Source organism: Vigna umbellata, chromosome 5 (genome assembly GCF_029865625.1).
Source record: "Vigna umbellata cultivar VRB3 chromosome 5, Vumbellata_1.0, whole genome shotgun sequence".
Taxonomy (NCBI): Eukaryota; Viridiplantae; Streptophyta; class Magnoliopsida; order Fabales; family Fabaceae; genus Vigna; species Vigna umbellata.
This window is the reverse complement of record NC_142169.1, coordinates 20,843,818-20,871,544: the sequence shown is the minus strand read 5'-3', so window position 1 is coordinate 20,871,544 and position 27,727 is coordinate 20,843,818. Positions and strand designations below refer to the sequence as shown.

Genomic DNA, 27,727 nt, shown 5'->3' with positions numbered 1-27,727 from the left:
ATGTAAAGTATCTTAATATGTCTTTTTGTTTCATGTTATAATATCTATGTAGAATAACAACGCTATAAATATTAATTTATGTATATGAAAAACCGATGTTTAATCACGCAAAGATATTTATTTAAAAGGTTTATTTAGAAGGTTCACTTATCAATAAAATATGTGTGAGGACACTTCAGTTGATTTTCTTTATTAATTTCTTATAGTAGTTAGATGGTACTTTGAATTGTTAATATTAATCATTAACTAAGAGTACGGATATATTTTTATTTAACTTAGTTACATTTATTATCGTTAAAACACACATAATTAGGATCTTGAGTATACCTAAACTTTATGAAACTAAACTATTGAGTCTTAACAAAATAATTATTAATTCTTTAAGGATTCAATTATACTCAATATTTAATCAATTTGTACTATACAGTTTAAGGTGTTTGAAATTAAAAATGTATACAGTTTAAGGTGTTTGAAATTAAAAATGTATAATAAATAACTTATTAACTAACGTAATAATAATACCAGGTAACATAAAATATATTTTTTTTATTTTGAGATTTTTTTATTGACAATTTGAGCCCATATTAATTATTAAAAACTTTATTCAATAATAAAATATATGTTTTTATTTTTAAAATTTTTTATTTACAATTTGAGTCCATATGAATAATTAAAACTTTATTTAATTAATTTCAACGATTATATATAATAACTCAATTTATTGTATTTATTATATAAATAAACTTTAAATTATAGCTAAATATTTTTATTAAAGCAACCATTATATTAAAAAATGTAAATATAATAAAAATAAATTTTATTATGAAACAATAATTAATTACATGTTATTGAACTTGAACAACATTATTATGTTGATTTATACATTTCAACTATTGATTAGTCTGTTTGATTAATGAAACGGTTGGTCCCCAGTCCAAATTGTAAAACATTGAAATGAGAAAAAAAAGAATTGAAAGAGACAGACAAAAATAAAGGTGTAAGAATTTTTCAGCTGTGTTAAATGTCTCCTTCACAACCTTATACAAAAACTGGTATTGCATTTAAATCCCTTCATATTTTGCATAGTTTTAGAATATTATTAGTTATAATCAGGCATATCATGTAAGCCATGAAATAAATAACATTAAATTTTGTTTTCACGAGAAGTTGACTGTGAAATTTAAATAAATCTTTTTTTTTACTTGTTAGTGTGTGCCATTTTGGGTTGAATTATTCGGTTTCATAAAATTTCCCCTTTTCCCAATATTTAGAAATTATAAACATAAAAAAAAAACAAGAAAAGAGTTTGGTCTGGTCTACGGGTTAAATTCTTTTCTTATGATATGAGGGTTATAATTTATAGTAATTAAAATATTAATAATTTATAGTTATTAAAATATTAATAATTTATATTTATTAAAATATTAATATTTTAATTCAATTGTGATCAGTAAAATGAAAAAAAATATATTTTTTCTTTAAAATTATGAAGTTTGGCCTTTTTCTTGTAAGGAAAATAGATTAATTTTGTTTGAAATGTATATTTTTGTTTTCTAAAAAACTTAGATAACAATTAATAACGAGACGAAATGTTATGCATTTTTTTAAAATAGAAGAATTTAAATAAAATTTCAAAATATTTAGAAACATCTTTTAGTTAAAAGAAAGTAAAAGCAGAAAGAAGGCTGTTTGATAAGTGTAACAAGAAGCCCAAAAAGGCCCAATTTGTTGGTTTGGGAAGTGAAAAGAATAGGACTTGGGCGTGTTGCACTGTGACTTGCGTGAGAGGATTTTGAGAGTAGAGTTGCAGAGAGCGAGAGGAATCTTGAATACTTGGGGTTTTTTCCACTTCGGTATTTGTCACAATTTGAACTCATTGCTCCATATTTCAGGTAATTTCTACACTCTTTAGATTCATTCATTTCCTTTTCGGTGATTGTAAATGCCGTACGTTCGTTCCCGCTTCAATAATAACACCTTCAATGCTACTCTCTATATCCTTTAAATCTCCTTCCAATTGCTTTTCACTTTGCATCTCTTCAATTTTCTTTTTCCGGTTTATTTTTCTAATTTCGTTCATTCCTCCTAAGCGGATTGCGACTAAATTAACGCAATGATCGAGTTACGCCCTTTTTTTTTGACAATGATTCATTTCTGCGTGTTTGGTTGCACCGAATTTTGTGATGTGCGGATGTTTCAGTATAGAATGCGGATGTTTTTTTGGTTGCTGCTGTTATTGGTTAGTTAACTGTGCCTATTTTGGTTTAGAAATTATGAATAATGCTGCTGAAAGGCCACTAAATGGAGACGTAGAGGATGACGACGACGACGATGGTGCAGACCTTGAAGCCTGGGAGAGAACTTACGCAGAAGATAGATCATGGGAGGCTTTGCAGGAGGATGAATCTGGACTTCTTCGCCCCATTGATACTACAGCCATTTACCATGCTCAGTATCGCAGACGCCTTCGTAACCTTGCTGCCACTGCGGCTACTTCACGAATTCAGAAGGGGCTTATACGATACCTGTACATTGTCGTTGACCTGTCTAAGGTATTTAATTATAGCTTCTTCTTATGCTTCTGAGTCGTGTGGCATGGAGTGGTGCTTTAATTACTTGAAATTGGATTTCGAATGGAGGATGTGTGCATAAGTATGTTGTTCATAAGCGTATCACACTCACACTAGTGTTTCTATGTGGTGCTGTATGCCTAAAAAGCTGTTAAGAAACTGGTTATGGGCCAAGAAGTATCTTGTTCAACTTGTGATTGATGTAGTATTTGTGATAACAATACAATTACTGGTAGAAATATATAATAAGAAATCTAAAACATAAATAAGAGGAAATAAAATGTAGAACATATCAGTTACATGTATATCCTTTTAATCTCATATTGTATATAATTCGGTTTCTGTTATCATGTGAAGGCAGCATCAGAGAGAGACTTCCGACCAAGTAGGATGGCTGTGATTGGGAAACAGGTTGAGGTATTTATCAGGGAATTCTTTGATCAGAATCCACTTAGTCACGTTGGTCTGGTGACTATAAAAGATGGGATTGCTAATTGCATAACAGAACTTGGTGGCAGTCCCGAGTCCCACATCAACGCATTAATGGGTAAACTGGATTGCTCAGGTGATGCCTCCTTACAAAATGCACTAGAGCTTGTTCTTGGATGTCTAAATCAAATCCCATCATATGGTCATCGAGAAGCTCTTATCTTATATTCGGCTCTCAGTACGTGTGATCCTGGTGATCTCATGGAAACCATTCAAAAATGCAAAAGGAGTAAAATAAGGTGCTCAGTCATCGGTCTTGCTGCTGAGATGTTTGTATGTAAACATCTCTGCCAGGAAACTGGCGGGACTTATTCTGTTGCTCTAGACGAGGTTAGTTTATTACTTTTGATGGAAAAAGCCCTTGTAGATGTAGTATCCTCTATATTTCAACCTTAGTTTGAACAAGTACTTGAATATTTCTGATTACCTTTGAATTTGTTTGCATTTTTCAAATGCTTGATAGTTCATGAATGTATTCATTCAGATATTTGTGTACATCTCATGCAGTCCCACTTTAAAGAGTTGATCCTGGAGCATGCACCACCACCTCCAGCAATAGCAGAGTATGCTACTGCTAATTTAATTAAGATGGGTTTCCCACAACGGTCAGCTGAGGGTTCTGTCGCAATATGCACATGTCATGAAGAGGCTAAGGCTGGAGGGGGATACACTTGTCCAAGATGCAAAGTTCGTGTCTGTGAGCTTCCCACTGAATGTCGAGTCTGTGGATTGACCCTTATTTCTTCACCCCATTTGGCAAGGTCATACCATCATCTATTTCCTATTGTGATGTTTGATGAGGTCTCTCCATCTCAAAATGATTCTAGCCGCAGTTTTCCTAATACTTGTTTTGGTTGTCAAGAAAGTCTTCTAAGTCAGGGTAAGTTTATTCCTACATTTCCATTTCTGGTGCCTGTACAAATTTATATTGTTGGCTCACATATTATGTTAGGACGTGGAGAGTCTATAAGAGGAGGAAAGGGAAACAGAACACTTAACTGCTAATCAGTTAAGTGAGGGGGCGGGAAAGGACCTATATATTAGGACCCTTTAATGTTTCCGTTAGTCAGTTGTGTAGTTTGTATGTGTTGACCGGTCTTAGCACCAGGTGGAGGAGGTTAAGCTCCTACGATACAGTGTATTCTTGATTCATTGTTGTGAATACCATTCATACTATTCTTTCTTTACAAGTTCTTGATTGTTTGTGTTTGGGAGAGAGAGAGCTTGTTAGGAATTCTTTCCCGAATCCCTAACATATTATGTCTACTATGTACTATATACACATACCCCTTTACATGTGATACGATGGTAAAGATTGCAAATAGGTCTGTAATTTCATAGGGCTTTATATAAGGTCATAAATTGGTAATGGAAGTTGTTTCGGATATCATTCTGTTTAAATTGGTTTGTATATGTATTGTCTTATAATAAAAGGACCTAACCATAGTAAAAAAGATTAGCAATAGTATTTTTGAGAGATGGGGTTTAATATTTTTAACGTATCCCAGCGTGAAAATTCAACACTACTTCCATTGTGCAGCCTAAACGGATGAAAGGAAAATATCATATCTGTGATAAACATCCATATTAACCACCCAGAGCATTGAAAACTGCAACATATTATTACCTGTAGAGTTCTTCCCTCTGACTGTGGTGGCTTAAGCTTTTTAGACGGCAGATAAACTATTTTTTGTGCAATATGCTTGATACAGTGTGTCGAAATATATTCATATCAACTATGATGTTATGTGCGTGATAATAGCTAATACTTTTTAACTTGACGCAAAAGCCTTGGCTTTCTGTAATCATGTTGATGCGTCTATGCTTCAAGCAAGAATTGCTGAAGTTATGTAATGGACCCCAAATTTTAAATAACGATGTGTGTGTTTTAAGCTCTTATTACAAGTTTACAATTACCAAAGAATTTGAATTTTTTTGAAGTAACATTCGATGTTAAGTGCTTATGATCATATTTCATGAATATATGACAGAAGATATTGACTTCTTTTGGTTAAGGTATTTAAGCTTTGTGTGAAATTGATTGGTTTACTGACAGACGCCCACTGCTTAAAATATTCAGTGAAGGCTCTAAAATTCCTTTTCAATTTTCTTTTTTCTTCCAAATAGTATTGCATGTACAATATGTTCTTGCTCAGTTTTCGTAAACCCCCACTATGAACTCTTGACACAGGAAACAAGCCTGGACTTTCTGTCATTTGCCCAAAATGCAAACAACAGTTTTGCCTTGATTGTGACATCTACATTCATGAGAGCTTACATAACTGCCCAGGCTGTGAGAGTTCCAGGCATTCTAAGTCTGTAACTACTTAATGATTGCTGCTGATCTTCTGCTGCAACTATGGCCATCTTGATGGTGTTCTATGTTGTCTCTCTGTATTGACGTATTGCATCCACCTACTGCACCCATGAATTAGTCCGGTGCCAAGTGACTGACCGACATTATCATCCTCTATCACAATGGTTTGGCGGCCCTTGATGCCAGCCTTTGATCAGTAAATTCTTTGCAGGACAGACAACAGAAGTGATGTTATTTATACAAGGGTGAGATTGAACCAGCATCTGATAATTTTCCTTCTTTCCCTTACTGGAAATTAAGGCACATGTAAAATGTCTCCATTGCGTTTTTTAATCAGTGGGCTGACACCATCCTCGCCGGCAGATAAATTTTGATCATTAAATGAAATTGCCATTGCTAGCTTTGTATGAGATATTTACGAGTGTTTTGCTTAAAAAGCAGTTTTGAACTTCTGATTTCAGCTAACCCATTTCATTACCGTGGTCGGAAATGAAGTTGGTCAGAATATTTGATTTTGAAAGAGAGTTCTACATTCTCATTTGGGGGCCCATGTGGAAATATTTCTAGGGTGTAAGGTTGTTGTTAGAGTTTGACTTCTACTATGAGCTTCTTATTGTTTATTTAACAAATTTCATAGTAAAATTTAGGGTATAAAATCAATAAACCCTTGTAAGTTATAATACATTTTCCAAATGTTGAAGTGGCTTTTACAATAACTCTAAATAAGAGGATTCCAAAATTCTAAATAAGATGGAGGTGTTCTGCGTAATGCAGGCACTAGGGGTGAGAGCTAGTAAGGTTGCCCGGACCCCTTTTGCATTTTATTTAAAGTGCATGATAATTTAATCCGCTAAAGTTTAAGAATTGTCATATTCTTATTTGCTCACTTTTCATGTTCCATATTCCCTTGGGTGTAGTGTGTTCGAACATTTCATTTTAAGTCTTACATCCTACGTTTTCAATTCAATTTGTGCATTACACAGATTATCGTTAATTTGTTGAGTCTTGGTTGCAGTAATGATTATCTTACAGTATCAGGAGAATGTGGAGGGAATGACGTTATAGAATGAGTTCGTTTCCTGATTTTTCTAGTTGGTCTCGGCTATTGAAGTTTAATAGTAATATAGCCTTTGTTTGGATATTCTTTTAGAAGCACTTTTATGAATTAAAAAAAAATTGTTTATAAAATAAAATTACTTGTGTAAGTTGATTTGTAGAAATTTTTTGTATCAGTTTTGCTGTATGTTGATTTTTAATTTATACGTAAGTTCAATAATGTTGACTTCTGAAGAGTTCTATTTTATTTTTGTTCTTTTTTCCTTCTATAATTACTTCTAGAAAAGTTTATCCCCTGATACCCTAAAAAAGTAGTGTCTCTAATGAGTTGGGGTGCTTGGATCTAACATTCGCTTGGCAGATGTCATTTGCACTTCCCTGTTTTTTACTAATTTTACTTTATTTGAAAACTCAGATTTAAGAGTTAGAAAACTAATTTTGTAGCATATATTTATTAGAATGAGGATCTCAGGGTAGATGGAGGAGGTATGTGTGGGGTGTAAAGTAGTGTTTTAAGAAACCCTAGCAAATAATGTAAATTAGAAAGGGTGAGCTGATTTCTTGAAACAAACTATCCATTTTTTTAGAATTAAAAGGGTAAGCATGGATATTGGAAAAAAGGAGATGTATCCATGGACAAGGGGAGGTGTAAGTAAGAAAAGGCCATTCATTACCTCTAACGCCATGGCCACCTAGTCCAGTGGGCTCTGAGCAACATAATATTTCAACACTATAACTTTGTGGATGTATACTATTCTGCCATATAACAGAAAAAAAACTATATTTGCCTGAAGTGGATTTAATACAAAGTTTAATCAGTAATGTTGGAATTTCTCTCGTAGAGATGAATTTAACTAAAAGCAGAAAAAGTATTTCCCTCCATCCATCATATAAATGTTTTTTTTTTCAGAAAAGTAATATAATTAATTTGGTGGAAAATCATTTAGATCTGCCACACACAGACACCCCTGCATCTTAATACCGTACAGAGCAGAAATACTAGAAAAAAATATCAACTCTAAATTTTCTGCATCATAATCAGAAAGGAATTGCTGCACAAACCAGAGCAACTGAGAAGCACGTACGGAACTGGGTCTTAAAGTGCCTTCAATTTTAATTTTATTTTTATTTCTTATTCTTCATCGTTTTAAAAGTTTTCCAAATAATGGTGATAATCACTTCTTTTTTCTTAATTAAATTTTAGTCTCTCAAATTTAAAAATAAATAATGTTATTCTCTTAAAGTTAATATTTAAGGACTTAAAGCATATTGTTTTAAATTTAATAGGTTGAAGCGTTCTTTTGTTTAAATTTAAAAATCTGAAACCAAAATAACTTTAAACTTCATGACTGAAAACATAATAATTTTTTCTTTTTACTTTTAACTTCCAGCCAAATTAAAGTAAAAGGTAAACTATTTTAGAATCATGTATCATTATGGTAAAACTGAAAGTTCTGTTCTTTTTTCCTTTTAAAAAAAATGTATTATTTCTTCCTGTTTGTTTGATTTCACCTTATCAAGTTGACGTCATTTTGGTAAACTGCAAGAGATAGTTTTCTTTTCCTGGATATCAAGTACATTTGAATTCTTAAATTTATACATTGTTATTTTCTCTTCTTATAGAGAATGCATTTTCTCATATAACAGATGTTTGAATCGGTCACCTTGACAAATCAACAAATCTAATACTATTTATGGATTCAAAGATTTGAAGAGAAACACTGCATAAATTCAATAATAACGGGATATGATTAAATCTACGTAAAAAATTAAGATACCATTTTTAACTAAAATTTTTAAAATAATAAAGCTATAGTTTTTTATTCTTTGAATATATTGTTTATTTATTCATTATCATCTAATATAATACTTTTTAACACACTCAAATTCACAGTACTTGAAGCCGTTGAAGTTACACGAATATGTAAACGTAGCCAAATATAATGACAAAATTGGGAAGAACTTAATATCTGAGGAGAAAAAAATAGTTTCGATAAAACTAAGCGAGAAAATTGCATTTATTTTACTCATGACAGTGATAAAATAAGCGCTCACTCTTTTTATCTTTTAAAATAGGAATCTTCTATATTTTTAATAAATAATATTCACATATTTTTTTTTAATAAGGTGACCAACCTCTATTGTGAGTTTTGTAAAAATAATTTTTTATTTTTGTTTATTAATTTCTTTTAACTTTTATATTATAAAATATAATTTTTAATTTTCAAACTTTTGTTTAAATTTTACTCAATATAATAATTTTAAATAAAATAAGGAAAAGAAATATTATTTTATTAAAATATAAAAAAGTGAATGTTAGGTCTTAAAAACATGGAGTATATATATAGAAACAAGATAGGAATATCGTTTTATTAAAATTATAGTAAATATTTATTTTAAAATCACACTATAATGTAAAAACCTAACAATGTAGAATGAAAGTGTTTAAGAAGGAGAAAATTTCATCTGCATATTCAAGTATAGGTAGAAAAAAAAGGTAATGAAAGGGTTGAAAGATAGTGGAAGCAATCATTACATTGACTTAGCATAGGAAGTTAATGTGTGAGATATAGAATACAGATACATACATATATGGAAGTGCAGTTTATGATGAGAGAAAAGTAGTATCAGATTCAACGTGTTCATATGAGATATCAATCCTTTTTAATTCAATGTCTTAAAACTAATAATAAATAATTTTTATTTATATACTAATAATGAAAATTGAAATTGATCTGGAAGAAGACACAGAAAATGAGAAGACAGTGCAGTTAATTAAATGGGGTAATCACAGTCTGGAAGAATCGAGAAAGCATAGAGAAACGAAGCACGTCTCCGACAAATCAGCCTATGCATAATGCATTCTGTCTGCACTTTCTCTCAAACTTGTTCATCTCATTACCTTCTTCCTATTATCATCATCATTATTCAATATTATTCTTATCATAACTCATCAACAAATGACCCCACTTCCAATACATAGATATCAACCTTCATTTCGTATATAAACAACTACCTATATACATATATTTATATATTATCTTATTCTTGTTTCATCTTTGCTATCAGTCCCACTAGTGCTACCTTTTGTCAGCCTCCTTTTTGCACGCTTCTCCTTCGCGTGTTCTTTCCTCTTTATATATATATATATATATAACTATATATCAGAGAGATTGTAGGGTACTATAAGGGCAGCAGAAAGTTATTGGTTTTGCATCGATGAATGAATGTATGTAACACAAGTTATAGTATACTTTTAAATATATATTAAATGAAGGTTGGTAACACAACAAACTGAGACTCATTTAATAATCTGTATTAAAGTTTAATTACATGTGAAAATTGATCAGACCAGGCATGTGGTGACAGATTAAATGTAAAGGTGAGAGTGAAGAAGAATAATGATTCGGAAAGCTGATATAGCACACGTTTGACCTGAAAATGGTGTATCTAATGTATGTGTACGTGTGGACGATGGAAAAAGGGTATTATTGAAGGTCCTTTTTCTGTTAGTGATTGCTTTGCTTTGCTTTAGATTCATTAATTTCATACCAGCCAACTCATTTTATTCATTCATTTCAAAGATTGCTAGCTAGCTGGCTAGCTCACTGCTGCTAAGTTTATTTATGACAGTTTATGTAAAGTCTTCATTCTTTACAATAATATGATCGAAACACAGCCTTTTTTCAATTCTGTCTTTGTTTTGTTTTACTTTCCAGCTTTTGGAGACTACTCAGTTCCGACTAAAGTTTCTAAGCTAGATCTTTAACAGTAAAGTTTCTACCAAACAAAGAAAATCAATGTATCTTTTTTAAAGGAGATTATTATAATGCAGTTATGCCAGTTATATAGCTGTTCTTTAACATGTCTAAGCTTAGAATGAAAATTATGAAATCAATTTTTAGTTTTAAAGTGCTCAATGTATGAATTACATCACATATATAATATACAGAGTATATTTTAACTGTTTCATGAATAATGCTTTCTTTAACACATTTTATTATCATTTTAAATTTATTAAAAATAGTAAATTTTTATGGATTTTTTTAGTGTATTTAACAGGTTTTATTTATGATTTTGTAGTGTGTAATAAATTGCATCTTACAGAAGCAATGACTTGAAAAGGGCGTGTATTAATGAGTACGGCAATACTGCTTAATGTTTAGGTTACTATAGTACACACAAACACTGTTCTGATCAGTACTTTTTCTAATTTTTTTATATATATTGACTTTCAGGATTTGACTTATTTAATTTGGGATGAAAGTTAAATAAAAGTATAGACATTAATGTGAATAATTTAATAGGTATACATTTTTTTTGTAAACTTTTCAACAGGTAAATAATAAAAATTAATATAGGTATATAATTTTAAGAATAGTTGTAAAAATTAACTAACATATTTATATTAATATATTATGATTTGTTAACAGATAACAATTTTATGTATAACCTATTCTCTCTAATTTAAAAGTAATTTATTGAGATTTTTAAATATATATATATATATATATATATATATATATATATATATATATATATATTTGTATGCATGTATATAATAACTGTGCATTTGCGTATGAAAGTTCTGCCCTCAAATATAGTTTCCTTCTCATTAATATTAATAATAATAATAATAATAGTAATAGAATAAAATCCAAGAAAGAATGAATCTATGAAGATATAATATGATTTCCAAATGTTGGTATTATCATATCAAATATAATATATATATATATATATATATATATATATATATATATATATATATATATATATATATATATATATATATATATAAAGGATAACATAAACGTTGCTACATGCATAAAGTAAAGAAATGTGACCTAATTTTCCTAAACCAATTAAAGGTATTTTTTTTGTTTAACTCAAATTAAGATTTTATTTTGACTTTTTATATGAGTTTGTGATCAAGAAACACTAGGATAGATAAAGAAAAATAAAATAAAATGAACAATATTTATTATATTTCGCTTTATGTTAGAAAAAAAAAAGTTAAACACACCATATTTCTTTCATTCCTTTATACTTTTACGTTAGTTTTTATATACAAATTAACATGGTAATTGTTAAATCAAATTTTACACTAGTGAAACATTACTAATTCGGTCCTTATCACGATTTACCACCTTATCTATTGTTTATTAAAAACTTATAGATAGATATTTAAGATGCTAAATGACAATTAGTGAGAGAAATATAGGTAAGGCTTAATCACTTAAGATTTATTTATTCTATTCAATTTCATTTCACTATTAATAAATGGTTGCATTCGGTCCATTACATTGATTCACTTTGTCCCATTTTCTATCCAAAATGGTGTGCTAAGTAGTGGCAAAGATTTTAAATTAATTTGTGAAAATAGTAGGTTACTGACATTGTTAGTGTTAAAATTAATCTATGTTACATCTATTTTAACAAATAAGAGACCGAACTTCTTTTTTCATCGATTATAAATAGGTTTAAACCTTCATTTGATCCTCGTATTTGTGTGTCAATCTCAAGTGGGTCATCGTTTTTTTTTCGGTCTCAATCGGGTTCATAAACTTGTTAAAATAAGCCAATTAAGCCCTCTCCGTTAATTTATCAGTAACGCCGTTTGCCTGTGCTGAGTTGTGTTTTAGTTGACGAGGAAATGTGTATTAAATTAGATTGATGTTCTGTTGTGTGATTAGATTGCCACGTGTGATGTTGTTAGCCCTAAAACTTATTATTTAGAGCAACCCTGATTTCCAAAGTGTTTAACATGTTCGTTTTGGGGAGGAAGAGTTCTGGAAGCACTATTGAAGTCACGAAATGTCTGGTTCATCTTCTTCTTGCAAATGCAAGGGTTGGGGCTTTCAACATAGTTCTGCCAATGGGAGCAGGTTGGGTGTAAAATCCACTTGCTTTTGTGGTCGGCCTGCAGTCTTCCGCTTGCTGATAATGACATATTTTACCATGATTTCAATGTCGAATTGAGAGAAAATATCAACTCTTTCTTAGCTTTTTGCCTTGTAAATCCTAGTTTTCTTTTAGTTTCTTAAGTGGTTGCATCTTAAACTTTAATGATTCAATTTCATCACTAATCTCCATTGTCATTTACATCCAAGCTTGTATGCCAAACTGAAGAACTGAAGAACCATATAAGAAAGAATGAAGGTAAAAGAAGAAGTTTTGATAGCAAAGATAAATGTTGAAGCTGGGGTGCGGCTAGCGTGCAGCTGAGCCCCATTCGTCCAGACTTGCTGTAGCTGAGGTGCAGCTGGTGTGCAGCTGAGCGCTAGCTCTCTGGAATGTTGCCGCTGGGGTGCAGCTAAGCGCCAGCTCTCTGGAATGCTGCCGCTGGGGTGTAACTGGCGTGCAACTGAGCGGTGGCGACGGTGATGTGGCAAATTTGGTCTATTTAGGGCTGAAACGCAAGGGGATCTACATCTTTTGCTGCCCAAACATGATTTCTCTCATTTGGAGCTCTTGGAGGCGAGCTAGACGCTGTGGGAACAGTCCTTCTTCACCCTTGGGTCTTCTTCCTTCTTCCATTTCCACCATTGTTGTAAGCTTGAGCTTTCCATTCATGGAGGGCTAGTTTCATTGTTAGTGTTTAATTTCTTTTCTTAATGCTTGTTGTGAAGTTGCTACCCATGACATGATTTTAGGGTTTGCTTGATATTGGGAAATGTTGAGTAAATCTGGACTTGGATTAAACACCTAAAGGAAATAGTATCTAGGGATAAAACTAGGACATTTGGTTGTCTTAGATCTCAATTCTTAATGCAGAAATAATTGTTAGGTCTTCCAAGGGATTGGAGCCTAATAAGGAAGTCTAGGCTCTCTCTACCAAGGGATTGAGTTTGAGTAATTTAGTAGATTGACATTGGCATATTAATGAAGAGGAAGTGATTTTCTATACATAAGAGTGAAGTAGGTAAAATCATACCCCCAACAATATCATTCCATATCATTTCTAATATTTCCATTTCCAAGTGTTTGAGTATCTAAGATCACTTTTATCATTTATGTTTCATGTTTACTTTAATTGCACTAAAACCCAAATTATGAAGCATTCTTTAGTCTAAGTTAGTTGGAAATTATACGATTGTTTGGTGACACGAGTCTCTTGGGAAACGATATCCGGTCTTACCGGTTTTATTACTTGAAACGATTTGGTATACTTGCCAAAGTCCCAACAGTTGCCAGAACCCCTAAAACAAGGGCAAAAGATTTTGGGGTTGCCCTAACTTCAAGGTGAGTTTAATGGAAGCAGAAATGTGAGTTATTGTCTGGTTTTGACTTTCCACAGGGTGGGAGTTTTGATTTTGTTGACGAGGAAGTGTGTTTTGTTCTTCCACAGGTAGGGAGTGAAGATTTCGTTGGATGCAACTTCTTTGAGTAGTGTAGTGAAGAAGTAATTGATTCTCGAAATGTGGTGAATGTAGAAGATAGTAGTGCAAGTGCAAGAAATGAAGAAGTGGATAGAAGTTTGATGAAGATGGAACAAAGTGTGATGAAGATGGAAGAAAGAGATGTTGAAAAGCTGAAAATAGGTTGTTTGGAGAAAAGTGTAGTTATTTTGGAGAAAAGGATGAAGGTTTTAATGGGGATGGTGTTTGTTACATGTGTTTGTAATGTAATTGTGATATCAATGTTGATGAAACTAGGTTGATGAAACTAGGATGAAAGTAGGTTGATATCAATGTAATTTGATCTTTGGAATGTTATTGTCTGTTTTAATTATAAAGGTGACTTCTAATGATGTTTAATATTGTGTTATTTGATTTATGAAATTTCATTTGGGCAGAATAAGTTAAAGGAAATGCAAACGTAACATCATAAAGCAATGGTCAATAAACATCATAAACATATGATGACCACATGAATAAACATTGGATTTCGTTATCATTTAACAAAAAAACCTGATAACAACTTTGTCTTACTCAGTGCATAACATAACAAAAGAAACCTGATATTACATCATCAGTACAAATTACAGCAAATATGTGTTCATCAGTAGACTTAGACAAAAAAAAACTGAGTAAATATGTCTTAAGCAATACACACATTACACAAAAAAAAAGTGATATTACATTGTTCCTTCATCAGTACAGATTACAAGACATTTAAAAGACTCTGTTCAGAATGGAATTAAATATGACTTCATTCATCAAAAGGAGACTCAGCAGACTCCTGAGAAATATGCACATTTGTTGGTGGAGGTATTGTGAGTTGTGTTTGTTGAGTAGGTTGGTCAGCAGACACTTCTGGTGGAGGCACATATGGTGTTGCAGGTCGTTGTGGACATGATTTTTCGTTGTGTCCAAGTTCTTTGCAGAGAGCACATGTTTTTTTGTTCCCACCCTTTCTTAATTCAGTGTCATTCTTCTTCAACTCTCAAGCCTCTTGTCTTCGCTTTTTCTTGGGTCTTCCTGGCATTGTCCTCTTATTTGGGGGTAATACATCTGGATATGAAGTTATGTCCCACACAAGTTGACCATTAATAGGATAAATGATGGTGTTGTAGGTCTCTTCATAAGTAGACTTCCTAAACCAATGGCCAATGTAGTCTTCTGCATTTAAATTCAAGAATTTCATTGCGGTTATGGCGTGAGTGCAAGGAATGCCAGTAATTAACCACTTTCTACAATTGCAGTCCTTGTTTTCAATATTCACAACAAATTGCTCCCCAAATTGTGAAATGGGTAGGACTTCAAATAATTGATGTGATGACCATCTGTCATGAGTACAAAAATGACAACACAGTTAGCAACAACCTGTTCTTAATGATGAACACAAATTAATTGTAGGTGTAAAGTTACCTTGGTAACCAATATCTTGTTAACCATGACTGCTTTTGAAATCTATTGAGAACCTTAGGGCACACAGAACCTTGATATAATGTCATCTTTGTCCTGTTCGTAGCCCATCTCTTCATGATGTAAACCCTAATGTCTTCTAACATAGTGATAATTGGCTTACACCTACTACGAACTAGCACATTGTTGAAGTCCTCACACATGTTGTTGACATGAGTCAGATTGTGATCTAGGATTGAATCTAGATCTTAACCAAAACTTGGGAGATTTAAATGTCAGTAAATATAACTGTCAAAGTAAATATAACAGTAAAAGAACAATAACGTTTGGAGAAAAGTGAATACATACCTAGGTGGAATTGCAATCAAGTATTTAAATGCCTCTACATTGATCTCTTTAATTTTCCTCATTTCAGCCTCCCATAGTTGTGAATATGTGGTTGTTGTTGCCCTCCACATAAGACGTTTAAGGTCTTTTCTAGGATATTTCTTTTTGAAGTTGGAATACAAATGTCTAACACAAAATCTTTGCTCTACCCCAGGTAGAAGATCTTGAATAGCTGGCAAAAGACCCTACAATTTAAAATACTCAAGTCAGCTGAGTTATTTCTGAAGTAGGTTGTAACTAACATTTCTTATGAGTGACTGACCTTTTGTTGGTCTGAGATAAATGTACATGCTCCACAAACAGCTTCCCCACCAAGGTCTGCAATGAGAAGCTCCAAGAACCAAGTCCACGAGTCTTTGTTTTCTACCTCAACAATAGCATATGCAATGGGAAGAATTTGTTCATTTCCATCTCTTCTAACTGTTGTTAGTAACTCCCCTCCATACTTGCCTTTCAAAAAGCATCAATCCAACCCAATGATGGGTCTACAACTAATGAAGCTATCTTTGCATGCTTTCAAGCATACATAAATTCTATTGAATATACACTCATCATTACTATTTTCAACCTTTATTTTGACTGTTGAACCTGGATTTGCTCTGAGAAGCTCATGACCATAATCATAGATTTTTCTATATTGTTCCTTGAATGACCCCTCAATATTATCTTTTGCCATTGCTCTTGCCCTAAAAGCCATATTTCTAGAGATTCCTACATTCCATTTCTTACTTACTTTGTCCCTAATGTCCATGACCTTCATATTAGGGTTCTCTCTGATAGATTTTTCCATCATTTGACTCAACCACTTAGAAGTCATTCTCATCCTCTTCTACATCTTCTAGCTCAAAATCATTTACATCATGAACCTCAACCTCCTCTACATGATGTACTTCACCATCCTCGACATGTTCAATCTGTTTAGCAACTTCACTCTCACCTTGCTCCATTTCTGTTCCAACTTCAGCCTCACCCTCACAGTGACCCTCCTCCATTTGTGTTCCAACTTCAACATGACCCTCATCCTCACCCTGAACATGACCCTGAACCTCACCCTCAACCTGACCCTCATCCTCACCCTGAACCTCACCCTCAAGCTCACCCTCCACTTGTCTTGCGACATCACCTTCATCATTAACATCACCATCAACCCAATCAATCATTTCTATTATCCGTGGTTCCATGGTATTATGGACCACGTACAAATGAACTTCATCATTTAACCTTGCAATATTCAGCATATGCATAACACCCCTATCATCAGTAATAATTCTAAGGCTTAATTACCTACTTAGTCCCCATGTTCGGAGGTAATTTGCTGTTTAGTACCCGGTTTTAAAAATGTAGGCATTTGATACCTATGTTTTGAAATTTGTATCAATTGAATCCTACCCACTTAACGCCGTTATAAATCTAACGTTTTTCTGACATCAACTTTGAATTGTGGACGAGCGGTAGTGGACGAGCGTCCGAGCATCGTTGGACGAGCGTCCTCTTCTGTTGGACGAGCGTCCTCCTCTGTTTGGACGAGCGTCCTCCACTGTTGGACGAGCGTCCTCCACTGTTGGATGAGCGTCCTCCTCTGTTTGGACGAGCGTCCTCCTCTGTTTGGACGAGCGTCCTCCACTGTTGGACGAGCGTCCTCCACTGTTGGACGAGCGTCCTCCTCTGTTTGGACGAGCGTCCTCCACTGTTGGACGAGCGTCCTCCACTGTTGGACGAGCGTCCTCCTCTGTTTGGACGAGCGTCCTCCAGTGTTGGACGAGCGTCCTCCTCTGTTTGGACGATCGTCCACAACCGCTCGTCCACAATTCAAAGTTGATGTCAGAAAAACGTTAGATTTATAACGGCGTTAAGTGGGTAGGATTCAATTGATACAAATTTCAAAACATAGGTATCAAATGCCTACATTTTTAAAACCGGGTACTAAACAGCAAATTACCTCCGAACATGGGGACTAAGTAGGTAATTAAGCCTAATTCTAACCTATCTGGCACCACTGACTGACCTCCTAAACTGTACCAAAGTTCTTTTATATCTATATAACCTAAGTCTTTCACTGAAGCTAATATTCCAAAATAGTACCACAGGTCAGGATCACAAGACCATTCTGCTATCTCGCCATCAAATTTTAAATTTCCATTGTCATCACTAACAAAATGCCCACAATGATGGACCACAACTTTAATACGTTCAGCCATGCAATATTATGTTTGAAGCACAAGCTTTTAACATGTACATTGGGGGTAAAATATTATGATTTCTCACTCTTTACTAACTAAGCAAACAGTCAGACATAAGGGGACAGGGGAACAAACTAACATCCCCACTAAGGAAACACTCAGACAGAAAAGGTGGCCACTACTTCTAAACAATTGATAAATGCAGTTTTGGGACCACAACAATGTACACATTTCAACATACAGTAACATACCAAAATCAGGACCCATCACAGAATAACAGTAGTAAACCAATTATAACCTAAAAGCAAAAAGGTAGCAAAATCGGGACCACAACGCAACAAATTCGGGACTACAACAACACATAAACATAGCAAAATAACTACATATTCTGAAAGGCGAAAAGATACGAAACTAACCTTAACTGGCCTCCACTTTCAATTCGGTTCGTCCATCACCATGTGATTGTCTTCATCTTCGTAAATTCTTTCGAGCCCTAATTCTCACACTCACTCACCAAATCAAAATCCCTAACTCATGAAATCCCTAATTCCCTTTTATGATTTTCTGTTTTAGTTAAAAAAAAAACAAATAAAAATCACTAATTATCTCATTCCCTGCCACATATATAGGTTTTCTCATAAAACAATATCCACGTATTTAAATCATTTTAACTGACCTAATTTTCTGTGCACCACGTAATCACAGGCAAACAGCGTTACTGATAAATTAACAGAGAGGACTTAATTGACTCATTTTAACAAGTTTATGGAGCCGATTGAGACCGAAAAAGAAACGATAACCCACATGAGATTGACACACAAATAGAGGACCAAATGAGGGTTTAAACCATTATAAATAAAACCAATTTACAATATATTAATGAGTATAAATTTTATTTTATAAGTAAATTTTGTAAAATTGAGTTAAACTTAAAGTTTACACAGAATCAAAACAATGACTTAAAATTTATCCTAACAAAATTTGTTTACCACCTATTAATATTTAGTCTCATATTTAAAATATATATACTTTAACGAGAGTGTCTCTTAGAAGTTCTATATGTTAATTTTGTAATTTGAGTTGAATTTAAAATTCATTCATTAACACAATGAAATAAATAATATAATAAACAAATAATGATTCCAAAAATGTAATTAAATATAGATAATATAATTTAGCAGAAAGACAAACTATGCGACTGTCTTTATGTATTATTACTTTTGTTTATGCTTGTAACACATTTTCGTCTTCTATATATATATATATATATATATATATATATATATATGGCACATTTTTTTTTAATTTATTTAAAGATCAAATTAAAATTGTGGATTCATGCATAAACATCAAATTAAGAAAGTATAACATGTTGAAAATGACATCAGAAACTAAATTGTGTGTGTGTATATATATATATATATATATATATATATATATATACATGAAATTAATACATTAAAATTTGTTTACATATATGTAAAATAAATTATAAGTTTATTAATTTTACATGTGTAAAAGATGACAGAAGTTTCAGCTCCCTTATCAGCTGTCCTTTTCCCTATCCTCTTTGGTGTTCAAAGTTAGGTTGGTATACCTCTCATCTGTCTTTGCAAGATGGAGAAAGTTAGAACCTTTTGTCTCTTTCTATCTCTCTTTTTGCTTCCATTAAACATGGTGAAAAAGAAGGGTCAAAACCATTTTCTTCATGCACTCTTTTTTGCAGGCACAATCCATAATTTTCCCCACCCAAAATCATGAAATCCTCATTTATCATTGGTGGGGTCATTCCTTGTGACTTCCAACTTTTTCTTTTCTTGGAGTCTAATATTCTGTACTTTCTAGGGGTTTCTTGATTTGCAATTTTCTATGATCACCACCCAATCTTCTCTTCAATTCCATATTTTATATACAAAAAATCACTATTATGTTCAACACAATTATTGACATGATGTGATTATATTTTGAATATTGTCCACCCTGAAATTTAATCCCGGTTATCACTCACTTCTTCTATTAACCTTTTTTAGGAATGAAAGAAAGATAAAGGATTTTTGTTTACAAGTTAAAATTTATTTCTATATAAGTTAGAAATATAAAAATTCAAATTTATTTCTATATAAGTTAGAAATATAAAAATTCAGAGAAATTATGAAAAAGTTTATTTTAATTTTTACCTTTCTATATTATCATTATGACAAAATAAATAAACCAATAAATTTAAAAAATCATCTTTTATGTTTGTTTATTTTGCGTCAAATATTCTAATTGTATTACCATTATCATAATATAGAAAGGTATGCAACAATTTGTTCATAAGTTTTTTTAGAAAATATAAAAAATTAAAATAAACTTTTTCATAAATCAAAATGTGAAAAACTTGTACAATGATTTATATCTCCTAATTCTATCAGAAGACATTTGTTCAATAAATCCCCAAGCAAAGCCACTAATGGGTTTTTTTTAAATGTTGTCAGGAGAGTGATTGAAAAATTTAAATTAAGAATTTTTTATTGGGATGTATAAAAATGTTTATTATATTTTTTAACTTTTTAATTCTATTTTTTTTAATTCTTTAAAAACAATAATTTACAAAACCTTGTATATGAACATATACGAAACTGTTGAAAGAAAATAAATGTTAACTAATTTAGGTTGACATAAGTAATAATTTTAATCCTCATATTGAAAATGTTAATATGGCTTTGAAAACACAAATTTCATATGTGACGTCACATACAAGTCAAAGTATTGGCATGAAAATAAAAAAATAAATGTTGCAATAAATTTTAAGATTTTAAGATTGTGAGTGTGAATTAGCATGTAAAAAAAACTTAAGAAAACTTTCTTTACTTTGTGTTTGGTTTAAGAAGAGATTTTTTTAGAAAATTTATGATATAATACGTTCTTTAGATAAGTAATTTTGAAAGAAATTGAAATTATAGAATTTTAGAGTATTTAGATTACTTAAAATTAAAAAGTTTCAAATTTCATTTAAGTAAGAATTTGAAATACTTAATATTCAAATTCATATTTTGGTATTTGTACTTTTAGGTTAATTTGAGTTTCAATCAATTTGACTTTTTTTGAGTTTAGATAGACTTAGTTTGACCTTATGTGGGATATACTCAACTTAGTTTGACATGATCACAACTAAATGTCAACTTAGTCAAATTTGAATCAATTTGTCTTAATCTATACTTCAACTTGGGCCTAATCGAACTTGACTTGACATAGGAATAAATGTGATGCTGTCTTGACTTGACTTGATTTGGACTCAAGTTGATTGGGCTCGACGTAAACTTAGGTTTACTCAGCTTGACCTATTATATGCATTTCTTTCCCAAGATACAACAATTTGTAATCAAGTGTAGTAAAGAACCTTGGAATCTTACGAACATAATGTCTTAAAAGACAATATAGAGCATAAGACTGAAAATACTTTTTATGAGTTGATGAGTTTGTTGTGTGTTTTCTCTCATGCAAATAAGTGGTATTTATGTGTAGAAAAGAGAAACTCAAGAGTAAGTTGTAAAAAATTTGATATTAAAATAAAATAATTTGTAATCAATAAAATAAATGTAAAACCATTTATCCATAAATAACATGTCTAAAATTAATATTGCATTAAAAATATTAGTAATAGTGGGATTTTATTTTAATTATTTTTTAAAATTATATTAAATATTTCCAAAAATCCTCCACATAATTTAACAAATAAATAAAAACGAGACATATAATCTTTTAAAACAAAATATTTTATTTCAGCTTAAAGAACCTTTCGGATTTGAGTCTTACACATAATGTTTATAAACTTTAACCTGAAAAAATGTAGAGACTTAATTGTTATAATGGACCCCAAACAAACTTTCTTAGGGACCTATAGACACAGAGAAACCTAAAAAAAACATACCTCAAACTCAAAATAACCACTCCAAACCAAATCAACTATTATAAGTTACCCAAACTCATTTCTAATCTTTCCAACACTAATTCCAACAAACCAAAGGTATAAACAAGTCATAATGGACCCCAAACAAACCCAAAGACTTTAGTATCCTCACAACCTCCCTACTTTAAGATTTCATTAGTTAAAACCCCACAATGTACCAAATGTTCTCAGAAACTCAACCTACTAAGTCATTACCACTTTCACATCAGATTTCATTTAATTCAACATCTAGACAAGTTTTAAATAACCTAATAAACAACCTTTAGCTTGATTTTCCCTTCTAGCCCGTAATTTGGAACTTATAACCTTCTAAAACCACCACATTGACTCCTACCTATTTCCTTATCAGATTTTTATCAACTCAAGGTGCTAATAAGTATCATATACATATAACTATACCTGCAACATCAAATTTCTCCATCCAAACCCTATCTCACAAACTTGCTATAAAAACCTCATTTTAGACCAAAACTAACTTCTAACTCAAAACAAACTCTTTACTTCTCAATATTATACCAATTTCACACTAGACATACTTCAAAACAATGACGTACACATGATTATTCAACTAAATTCACTACAATGCATAACAACATATAATTTAATTATTAAACATGCTCATCATACACAATAATCATTAAAGCAATCATTTCAAATCATAGCCAAATCAATATTACAAACTAATAACTATACATCACACTTTTAAATTTAAAACTGAAGAAAATACTAGCTTCCCTTATATGGTAGAAACTCAAACTAGTTCTAGAGAACCCTACTTTGCTCTCGGCTCAAAAAAACCAAACAACACCTACAGATAACGAAAACATGATTAAGATGTATCATTAAAACCACTAACTAGTAGAGAGCCTAAGGGAAGACTCAGATTATACATGCGAAAACGAAAAAACCACATGTGTTAAAGAACCTGAAACTAGAAAATCAGTAAAAAGAACTGACTTACTCTATTTGAGAAAATGATTGGATAGATTTGAAGATCTCACCGCGAGAATCACACAAGCGGTCTTTGATCTTCAAACAGATGAACGTGTTGTAAGAACCTTTAGAAAAAAAAAACAAAAAACCCTAGAAAAGTAGTTTCTAGAAGGATTGTGTGTTTTAGAATACTATTTTCTAGTTCTTCACATTATCAAAGTTGATAAAACCATGTATTGAAGCACTTTAGGCTTAAATTTCAAACTCGTGTTTTTTCATGCATTGCACACCACTTGTTTTAAATGAATGAGAAACTCAACACAAACAGGACCAGAGAAAAGTAACAAGGCATATCATTCCTTGATCCAAACACTATTATAATTTGGATAATAGCTAATTATGAGATTTAGCAATGATTTGATCTTTGTTTTTAGGTTGCATCCTTAATCAATGCTAATATCCAATCACATAGGATATTACTGTTCGTTTTAAAAGCTTTAAATAACTCCTGTGCTTAGTTGTTAATTGTTTGTAATTGTAGGAATAAGCCATTGTGTGGTGAGAAAAAGAGAAGAGAAAGAAAGAATGCAATGATGAAGGTATGCAGATTTGTATGTAAGTACATGCGGCGAGAATAGCACACTGTTAGTCTCACTCACTTTTTCACCTCAAACACTTTGATTTGATATTTTACTACACATTTTGTGACCCTGCAATGCAACATAGCATGCAACACAGTCAAAGTTTTCCTAAAGGGAATCAATCAATAAATCAATTTTTACATTTCTACAATTTCACCTTCTTTTTCAAACATACATATCAAAATTTGCATTTCTCTTGCCACTCAATGATGCATGCATAACGCCATTTATTTTTAAAATAATTTTATTCACCCAACACCATTTTATAATATTTCATTTTGAATAAGGGAATGACAACCATTTATATTTATTTTGAATAAGTAATTTTTTGTATTTTTTTTTAAAATAGTACCAAATGAATGTAAAATTTTTATGTGTTTCAAAATAATAGTTTTTCTTTCACATTTTCATATCATTTGTGTGATGTATTTCACCTTTCTCTTTTTTATTATATTGTATAATATACTTTTTCTTTTAAAAAAAATAAAAAACTAAGATAATTGTAAAATCTTTTAACTTCCTAAACATTTAAATTATATCATTTTTAATTGTGTGTTTATAATACATTTTACCACTTATTCTCTCTTTTAACACAATCTCTTGTTCATTGAAATTTATATAAGACTATAAAATTAGAGAAGATATATTTATATTTAAGACTACAAGTTTATAAAGAAAATATAAATAAGGAACATACTTTTTAATAGTTTTTAGTAATTTTTCATCCATAATAAAAAAGTATTAGGAAAAACGTAATAACACCTCTATAAATCTAAATATTATATATTTTAGATTAACCCCACAAGTGGTCAAGTAAATTGTTTTTCAAATAAGGTTTTTAGCCGAAAGAGCTTTGCCCTTTTTAAATGGACCCATCCAAATAGACTCAGATAAGTTTGAAATTTCAGATAGCGAGAATATCGAATGGAAGAAAAAAACTTCCAGATTAATTTCACTCATGCATTGTTAAAAAAATGGATGAAATTTCTGAGTCATGTGTAAGATCTTAGCAATGGATTAAAGTATATATATGCCAATGGTTTAACCAAGGCAATAAAGCATATTAGTATAGTACTCACAACTCAAACCTTTTTGTTCTTTTTGACATTCTCAACTTCTCAAAACAAACTAAAAACCATTTAGATAAGATTGTCAGTTCAGCCACAACATATATATATTTATCTATACGTATGTAGAATCATTTGTATTATGTCAGAACAAATTGAGAACAAAATTAAAACGCTAATCAGATGTTTATCTGCACATATATAGAGTCATTTGTATATGTTAATAAACAAATCGAGAACAAAAGCTCAGTACATTCTCTGCACTGACACCTGAAGCCCTGGGCAAGAATACAATTTCTGACCATTTTTTTTTTTGTTTTCTTTCGGTTCGCATAAATATATTCCCCACCCCATCAATTATAAACGGACTCAGATTAATTAAACAGCCTTTTAACATCATATGCAGAAGCAGAAGCAGAACTACCTCTGATTCTTGCAATGACCTTGCCCTCTTTCTCCGACCACTCACAACACCTTTTCTCCTTTTTCTCCCCCAAAAGCAAGATTTGGAAACACAACACATTCTTCCACTTCCATGGACCAAAACCCCTGTCCATTTGCAGCCCCTTGTCATTTCACTGTCTCACACGCAAAAACACTGCTGTGATAATACTCAGATAACTTTATTCTTTACGTATTTCATCATCACTTGTCAAATTTCACCTTGTAAACATTATTAGTCTTTAATTATATTTTAACAGATCACTCTCTAATTATTGAAGAATGAGTTAATCACAAAACTAACGTTGTGATTAAAACCTCAGCATCCATTACAGCAACAAACCTGAGCTAAACCCAGTTCCCAACACACAGGCATTCCTTGTTTCCCCACCCAGTTGCTTCTTTAGAATCAGTGTAAGCTGAGCAAAAGGAAAAACAACGACATACAGTCACAAAGCAGATAGATATGTGAGAAAGAAAGGGCATGAAAGAGAAACGAATATGCCATTTTCTACAGCTTGGAAACTCACAGAAGCATTGCTTTTACAGAACAGACAGGCTCCTTTCTCTCACTGTCACAAGCCACAACTTGCACAGCACGTAATTAAACAAAACCCCATTCCTTTCTCCTCTCAGATTCTCACCATCCTGTTTCTCCTACTTACATGCAACACTAAGTTCACATGCAAACATTCCAAACAAACACCACACAAACCCTAACTACCTACCTAACTACCTTAATAACAACCTAAACAATTATAATATAAAATCATATAATGTAATCCGTCTTAGTTCAACTCCCTTTACATAAACAAACACATTAAGGGCGATGCTTGCAAGCATGCATTTGCACGTGTAGTTACGGAAATGGAAGATTTGTGTGCGTGTGTGTGCGCTCAAGACATTAGCCTTCGATCTAGGCCACGGCGACGTTTTGATCTGTCGCTGGAATTGGACCTGTCTAGCAAGGACTTGAGCGAGTTCTGAAGGAAATTGATGGATTCGATGCTGTGTTCTTTGTCTGCAGCCACCACGAGAACGTTGCGCGTTCTTCCTCCGAGCGTGGCCATTTCTGCTTTGAGGGTTTTCAGGTGAAGCGAGTTCAGGATTTCTATGAGGTCAGGAATGAGGTCGGAGCGGTCCTCGCAGCACAGCGAGGCCTTGAACACCAGCCTCCCATCGCTGCCGTAGTCCCCGCCGGTGGAGAGCACCGTGATCTCGTCGGTTTCGGACGGAACCGTCTCCAGCTCCGTTATCTCCGACGTTTGCTGCTTCAATTCCTTCACTCGCTGCACAACCTTCGCCAGAAGCGAAGCCTTGTCCGTCTGAAGAACCAAAAATTATAAATAACCATCATATCGCATGTTGGTAAAAGCAAACTCACTTTCCCAAACCCATTAGGATTTCCATTTGAAACATGACACGAGTAATGAGAATCTAATGCAGCTAACAATTTGGATTTTATGAGTTTCTTTCCGTTGTGTTGTATGTATGCCAAGTACATATCCACAGATACATATTTCATGGCAATTAAAGTGTAGCCCATTTAGATTTGCCGGTCAAAAAGTATGCAACCTTTGAGAATAAAACAAGGTGTGAATACAGCCAGTGAGAAAAGGTTGCAAATTGGTCAAAAACAAGCACAGTATCAATTTAATAATGACAAACATATCGAAGAAATACATATGTTAAATTTACAGCTACATAGGTTACATAAGGGTGTTCTTAGGAATTGAAGTTGAAAGTGTTATAATTATGTTGAAGAGAGAAAGTTTTGCATATATAAGGAGTGTAATGTATACCTTGGAATTGCAAGGGAGAAGAGTGCGAAGCTCATCGAGGTGGGAGTTGATTCGCTCCCTCCTTCTCTTCTCAGCTTCCTTGTGGTTCTTCATGGCAGCAAGGGCTCTATCATGGTGGGAGGGTGTCGGGGTAATTTGGGAGACATGAAAGGGGTAGAAGTGATTGGAGGAGGAGTTATTAGAGAGGGTGTGGTGTTGGTGCATGATGTTGGTGGTGTGTGGAGGAGTGTGGAAGAAGGGGGTGGTGGTGGTGGTGGTGGTGGTGTTTGGAAGGAATTGAAGAAGGTGAGAGTTGTCCATGGCTGAGTGGTGCATGAAGAAGATAGGGTAGGTAGGTGTGAGAAGGAAAGGGGAATGAATAAGAAGGGAAGAAAAGAGTTTAGAGTTTTTGTGGTGGTGAAGGCGAAGGTGAAGTGATGCTTATGATTGCACTTTTTGACTGACCCATAACCATTCTACTGTGTCCCTCACTCACCAAATTCAAACAATCAAATACCCTTCGCCTTCCAATTTGCCTTTCGGTGCCCATTTTTTCTTTCTTTCTAACCATATTTATAATCTTTCATTTTTAATATTAATCTTATATTTCTTTTCCACGTCAAATCTCTTCTTTACTTTATCCACACAACACAATAGACATCCATTAATAATTTTCTTACAATTTTTAATTTCTTTAACTTCATTAAAATCTATTCAAATTATACATTTTACCAACACTGGAATCTATTAAACTTCTCTGTTTTCAATAAAAGAATAGTCAAGATTTCTCATTCATTACATTTTAATATAACAGAAATTTATTAAATTTATCAATACATATACCAAATTGTTTATATTTAGTTAGGTATTTTGAGCTTTATTTCACTCTATATCACTCTGTTATCATTCTAACTCAAACATTATTTACCTCTTATGAAATAACCTTAATTTAAAAAAGGAACTTTACAGTTTTTTCATTATTACATGTGTTAAATAAGTAAAGTGTATTCAATATTTATTAGAATTAAGAGTTAAAAATCTTATACTTAAATTTATGTAAAGTTAAAATTTGTTTAAAAGTCAGGTAGAAAATATGGACCTAA

At 32.3% G+C, this 27,727-nt stretch overlaps 3 protein-coding genes across 3 annotated transcripts; 1 reads left to right on the top strand and 2 right to left on the bottom strand.

Moving 5' to 3' along the window:
* The first annotated feature begins 1,750 nt into the window (after positions 1-1,750).
* Positions 1,751-5,924, top strand: GTF2H2 (general transcription factor II H2). Its single transcript, XM_047295958.2, has 5 exons — positions 1,751-1,892; positions 2,269-2,552; positions 2,928-3,389; positions 3,567-3,939; positions 5,251-5,924. The coding sequence occupies exons 2-5, from the start codon at positions 2,274-2,276 to the stop codon at positions 5,388-5,390; spliced, it is 1,254 nt and encodes a 417-aa protein (XP_047151914.1). The 5' UTR covers positions 1,751-1,892; positions 2,269-2,273; the 3' UTR covers positions 5,391-5,924.
* Positions 5,925-14,820: 8,896 nt separating this feature from the next.
* Positions 14,821-16,419, bottom strand: LOC148197911 (uncharacterized). Its single transcript, XM_088115676.1, has 4 exons — positions 16,218-16,419; positions 15,892-16,079; positions 15,591-15,814; positions 14,821-15,160 (listed from the first exon to the last, which is right to left on the bottom strand). The coding sequence occupies exons 1-4, from the start codon at positions 16,417-16,419 to the stop codon at positions 14,821-14,823; spliced, it is 954 nt and encodes a 317-aa protein (XP_087971802.1).
* An 8,909-nt stretch (positions 16,420-25,328) lies between these two features.
* Positions 25,329-27,128, bottom strand: LOC124823689 (transcription factor bHLH106-like). Its single transcript, XM_047295961.2, has 2 exons — positions 26,646-27,128; positions 25,329-26,168 (listed from the first exon to the last, which is right to left on the bottom strand). Exons 1-2 carry the CDS (start codon positions 26,958-26,960, stop codon positions 25,740-25,742), a joined length of 744 nt encoding a protein of 247 aa, XP_047151917.1. The 5' UTR covers positions 26,961-27,128; the 3' UTR covers positions 25,329-25,739.
* Positions 27,129-27,727: the final 599 nt, after the last annotated feature.

Excerpts from the sequence above, each read along its gene's own strand:
- LOC124823689 (XM_047295961.2), bottom strand. The coding sequence starts at position 26,960 with ATGCACCACTCAGCCATGGACAACTCTCACCTTCTTCAATTCCTTCCA. Across the intron at positions 26,169-26,645 it reads TTCTCCCTTGCAATTCCAAG|ACGGACAAGGCTTCGCTTCT; the intron begins GTATACATTACA and ends TTGGTTCTTCAG.
- GTF2H2 (XM_047295958.2), top strand. The coding sequence starts at position 2,274 with ATGAATAATGCTGCTGAAAGGCCACTAAATGGAGACGTAGAGGATGAC. Across the intron at positions 3,390-3,566 it reads ATTCTGTTGCTCTAGACGAG|TCCCACTTTAAAGAGTTGAT; the intron begins GTTAGTTTATTA and ends CATCTCATGCAG. Across the intron at positions 3,940-5,250 it reads AGAAAGTCTTCTAAGTCAGG|GAAACAAGCCTGGACTTTCT; the intron begins GTAAGTTTATTC and ends CTCTTGACACAG.
- LOC148197911 (XM_088115676.1), bottom strand. The coding sequence starts at position 16,419 with ATGGAAAAATCTATCAGAGAGAACCCTAATATGAAGGTCATGGACATT. Across the intron at positions 16,080-16,217 it reads GCTTCTCAGAGCAAATCCAG|GCAAGTATGGAGGGGAGTTA; the intron begins GTTCAACAGTCA and ends GCTTTTTGAAAG. Across the intron at positions 15,161-15,590 it reads TTGATTGCAATTCCACCTAG|ATGGTCATCACATCAATTAT; the intron begins GTATGTATTCAC and ends TACTCATGACAG.